At 43.6% G+C, this 5,238-nt stretch overlaps 1 protein-coding gene across 2 annotated transcripts in view; it reads left to right on the forward strand.

The window, feature by feature from the left end:
• The first annotated feature begins 284 nt into the window (after positions 1 to 284).
• Positions 285 to 5,238, forward strand: part of phldb2b (pleckstrin homology-like domain, family B, member 2b) — a 104,423-nt gene continuing 99,469 nt past the window's right edge. Inside the window, exon 1 of one of the 2 annotated variants that reach the window (XM_080417806.1) lies at positions 285 to 759. In XM_080417806.1, the coding sequence (XP_080273932.1) occupies positions 724 to 759 (36 nt within the window). In that variant the 5' untranslated portion in view covers positions 285 to 723. The remainder of the gene's footprint in view (positions 760 to 5,238) is intronic. The other variant, XM_080417807.1, reaches the window with a different exon arrangement.

The raw sequence follows: 5,238 nt of genomic DNA on the forward strand, positions 1-5,238 counted from the left end.
AAACAGAAACAGAGAGAGAGAGAGAGAGAGAGAGAGAGAGAGAGAGAGAGAGAGAGAGAGAGAGAGAGAGAGAGAGACCACACACACACACACACACACACACACACACACACACACACACACACACACACACACACACACACACACACACACACACACACACACACACTCACTCACAGAGAGAGACAGAGAGAGAGAGAGAGAGAGAGAGAGAGCGCTCCCCCGCCCCTCATTCTGTCTCCAGTCCCGTCCGTTCTTTTCCATTCCATGTCCCGTTCCTCTTCCAGCTGTGTGTACTGTGTGTGTGTACTGTGTGTGTGTGTGTGTGTGTGTGTGTGTGTGTGTGTAGTGTGTGTGCTACAGGGACGGACATTCCTCTCCACACACATCGCCATTGGCTGTGGCCAGTCAGTCAGTGTGGCTTGAGAGACTCACACACCGGGTGTTCTTTTTACGCGTCAAAAGTCTCTCCTGGTGTCCTGGACTATAACCAACCTACCAACCTACCAACCACCAGCTGCTGGTTGAACTTGTGGGACCATCTGGAATGTGCTGGAGGAGGTCTGTGAGGAGATCAGCCTGGAATGACACTACCCTACCAAGAGTGACAGACAGCTGACAGCTCTCTGGCTTTAAACCAGGGAGGGACGACTTTTTATTGGAGGAACTTAATTGCATTTTGAACGCAGTTGCGTGATCGTGATTGTGATCATCTTTAATGCCATGATGACAGAACTGGCCTGTCCCTCTTCAATTATGGTAAGACACTTTGTGTTTATAGGGGAATAGGATTTGTGTCCGTTTTATGGTGTCTTTAAATGTCACTCTTTAACACCCCGTGGTTTTATATAATAGCCTGATGATGTCTGAGACACAGATCATTGACTGACTGAGGAGGGCGCGATCAGCTTTATGTCCTGATGTGAGTGAACTGTTCAATAGTCCAAATGGGCGGATTAATAAACATCATGATTTCCATTTCAATGAACACAAAAACAAGGAAAGTTTCACATCGCGGATTACGGCCGTGCGTCAGACATTGTGCTCAGCCTGGGTTCTGTCCAGAGGACAAGCCTGGACCATGCAGTGGTGGAAAAAGTAGCTACATTTCTTTTATGTGAGTACTGTAGTGCAGTGGTTTTCAACCCTTTTCATGCCAAGGACCCCTAAATTGATATACATTTGGCCGCGGACCCCCATCTGAAAGTGTTTTGTGCTGGGGAGTCGGGACCCCCAGAGGCAAAGATTTGAGTTAAAAAAATTCGATTAAAAAATATATATATTCAAACATTATGCACACATTTTCAAGATTTTTCAAAAATAGCAGATCTACAAGCTCATACCGCGCTATGAGCTTGTAGATCTGCTATTTTTGAATAGCCAAAGCTAAGTGGTTAAAATGATTGTGACGCTATGTTAACTAATCTTGCTGGGGTCTGGGGACCCCCTGGTACCCCCCTAAAGGACCACTGGTTGAGAACCACTCCTGTAGTGTGCAATGTAGAAATACTCTGTTACAAGTAGCCTACAATATTTACCTCTGAGATGTAGTGGAGTAGAAGTAAAAGTATTGGAAATTCCTACTCGAGTCTCAAGTATAAAGTAGGCTACAAATACCTCAAAATTGTACTTAAGTACAGTTACTTTCCACCACTGGCCTGGACGGTGTTTGGACTAAAGCCTACTTGTTTATGTTTGTCTGTTTAACGGATTTTGTAAGTTATTGGACCGACAGTGCCGGCGGGGCTTTTGTTTATGCCTATGTAATAACAACGCAGGTGAAAACCCCATGTCTGGTCAGCTCATTGCACAAGGGCTTCTCTAAAAGACGTTTCAATTCCATCCCGGGTTTGTTAGTTAGCCTTATCAGTGTTTTTTTAAATTTTAGAACCCATGTCTTCTAATCACGCACCTTTTTATATTTTAAACATTTCTAATCCATTTCTAATTCATGAACAATGAGCATTCAATGAACAGCATTTAGGCATTTACATAACATTTAAAGCAGATGCATTTTGCCCTCCATAATGTCCTAAAACACAAGATGCTGCCTGTGTCAACTGTAGAGAATACTTGACAGACAGACAGACAGACAGACAGACAGACAGACAGACAGACAGACAGACAGACAGACAGACAGACAGACAGACAAGTATAATTTATGCTTGGATGTGATCTTCCAAACAAATGCATAATAGTGAATGTGGTACACCAAACCCTAGCTCAGATTTAGGGGTCAGTCTAAGCATTTTTTCAGTTAAATTCTTGAAAATATACGTAGTCGCTTTAAAGTTTCGGGGTCAGTTATAATGGTGAGTGTGGTACGCCAAAGATTGAGATCGGGTTCAATCAGATAACTGCACATTTCATATTATCTTACATCTGTCTATCTCCAGATTTGCTTCCTCAGCTATAGCGACCTATTATGTCATAAACTTAACATGTCAAATTGACCCACTACATAACCAGCAGCTTCTGTATAGGCTAAGTCCTTGTCTGACTGGGTTATGTGGACCTGATATTGTGGTTGATCAGATTGTTTTAACTTTGAGAGCCTGGTTTGGTGTCCCCATCTCATTTCTATATCCCAGACCCTCTCCGAACACTAAGGATTCTGGTCAGATTAGAACATGTGACAGTGCTCCAGATGTGCTTTCACAGCATGCATGGGGGAAATGGTATAGCAAGATACTCAGCCTGTGTTTAAGACATTAGATATCACTATGCAGAAGCCAAGAATTCCAGCCAACACATTCTGTGTTGTTTAATTAAGTCTTAATCACTTTCAGGTGCACCAATTTGGGGCATGTCATTTTAGACTAAAATGCAAAACAAATAAAATAATTGACAAAGATTTCAAAAAAGCAAAAATAGCAACTCTACAAGCTCACGACTCATCACAATGTGATACGTTGTGAGCTTGTGGTATACAATAAGTACATAATACTAACATGCTTTGTATTGTAATGTATTTTTTACTTATTGACTGTTAAATGTGAGAGGACCTCAATGGAAATAAGTCTCAGGACTTTCTTGTGTAATCCTGGAACTGCATAACCATGTGGTTTTGCTTTTCAAAATAAATCAAATCAAATCAAATCATAATAAGTGGTTAAATAGAGTATCAGTGGCTTTGCCTAATATACAATTCTGATTCCACTGATCTTTCAAGACAAGGCAGAACTCCATATACCGGTACAAATGGGAGACATATGAGCGTGCAAAAGGTTTTGCCGGTGACGGAGTGTCAGAGTAGATAGTCAGCTGCTGAAACACCACAAACTGCTTCTAAATGCTCCCAAACGTTTATTCAGCAAACCTTTATTATTATTATTATGTGTGCGTGTTCAAGTTCAAGCTGTCTGTGGTGGTGGTGTGGCGGCGTGTGTTTGTCTGTGTGATCCAAATATGGCTTGACGTCAGCGCCACGGTTTCTGTTGTGTGTGATGTCAGACCAGAGCTCAATCAGTGAGAGAGAGAGGGGGGGGGGGGGTGAGGGGAGACAAGGAGGGAGGATACGTGTAACATCAGACCAGAGCTCAATCAGCGAGAGAGAGGCAGAGAGAAGAGAGCCGCTGTCAGTGACATAACCCCGGCAAGCGTGAGGCAAGCAGATAAGGTTTTCTTCTTTTTTTAAAAGGATATTTTTTGAGCTTTTCTGCCTTCATTTTGATATACAGTGAGGATTGACAGGAAACAGGGAGAGAGAGACACGCAGCAAAAGCGCATGCAGGCGCCAGTACCGCGGGAAGCAGGGGTGTGGCCGCCCCCCCCTCCCCCAGGTACCGAATTTAGGTGAACCGAATAAACCGAATTTAGGTGACAAACAAAAAAAAAAAACCCCCGACCAAAACTGCGAAAAAAAAATTGTGCGTGCTCACGCGCACGCATACCGCACCCTTAACCTAAAAGGTCTTCCCGCGGCTATGGCAGGCGCACACTGCATTAGAGCCTATATATGTATATATGTGCGCCTTAACTAGGCCATTGGCTCCCCCCTGATAAGGTTTTCTTGTATACAGGTTGATGACACCACTTCTTGGATTTAGAGGGGGAACGTAATCATACATTTGGCATAAACATAGCCAAAATTATAATTACATTACTTCTAAAAACAATCACATAGGCCTACCATACAATATCATGCGTAAATGTCCAGAAAAGGGCAAAGTAGAGGCTGCTAAGGCATAAGGCATTACACCACCACAAAAGGAGAAAATAACTGTCAAGGTGTAACCAGGCTCATTCCAGACCCCCAAATATCACCCCTATCACCCACCTAAACACATACACTAGACTAGGCCACGGCTGTCAGTTATGAAGAGAGCTGTATTCACAGTTATAATTCATATATCTCTGCTGTCGGGCAGAAACCAGCACCACCACCAACTCCAAAATGTTTATTTTTCAGGAAATTAGCTCCACCCCCCTTTGGTGGAGTTAGCTGGTTTAGCAGAAAGTTTGAGGATCCAATGGAGTTAGCTGGTTTTGTCAGAAGCACTTTTTAATACTTTTCATTGGTTCAATATTTTTTTTTCCATCACACAGACGTAAAAGGTGTTCAATAGCACTGATTTATGGGGAAAAAATGCAAACGTGTCAAAATGGAATTAGCTGGTTTCTGCCCGACAGCAACGACACGTAAAGTGATAGTACCAGTGTAAATGTGTCGCCAAGACTGACATGGTCTGACTGTGGGAACTGTGTTGTGTCTGTGTCCTTTTATCCGACCATTACTCTTTTGTTCTTTCACACACTGTGTCTCCATCTCTCTCTCTCTCCCGTCACCTGTCTGTGTTGGACTGTGCTATGGTCTCTCTCTCTCTCTCTCCCTCTCCCCTTGTCAGTTTGACCATCACAAAGCCTCTCACCACGTGATGAGATATCTCGCTAATCGGGGTCATATGTCCCTCTGCTAATTCATTCTTTCATTCATTCATTTCTCTCTCTCTCTCTCTCTCTCTCTCTCTCTCTCTCTCTCTCTCTCTCTCTCTCTCTCTCTCTCTCTCTCTCTCATTCTCTCTCTCTCTCATATCCGGCCAATTGGAAAGCCAAACATTGGTTGATCCCCTCCATTTGGCCGTTTAGGTAATCTGGGCTTTTCCAGCGACGCACGCACACTCAAGACAGACAGACAGACGCACACGCACACGCACACGCACACGCACACGCACACACACACACACACACACACACACACACACACACACACACACACACAGTGAGTGAGTGAAATTC

This window comes from Gymnoscopelus braueri (assembly GCF_963280865.1).
Source record: "Gymnoscopelus braueri genome assembly, chromosome: 21".
NCBI classification, from domain to species: Eukaryota; Metazoa; Chordata; class Actinopteri; order Myctophiformes; family Myctophidae; genus Gymnoscopelus; species Gymnoscopelus braueri.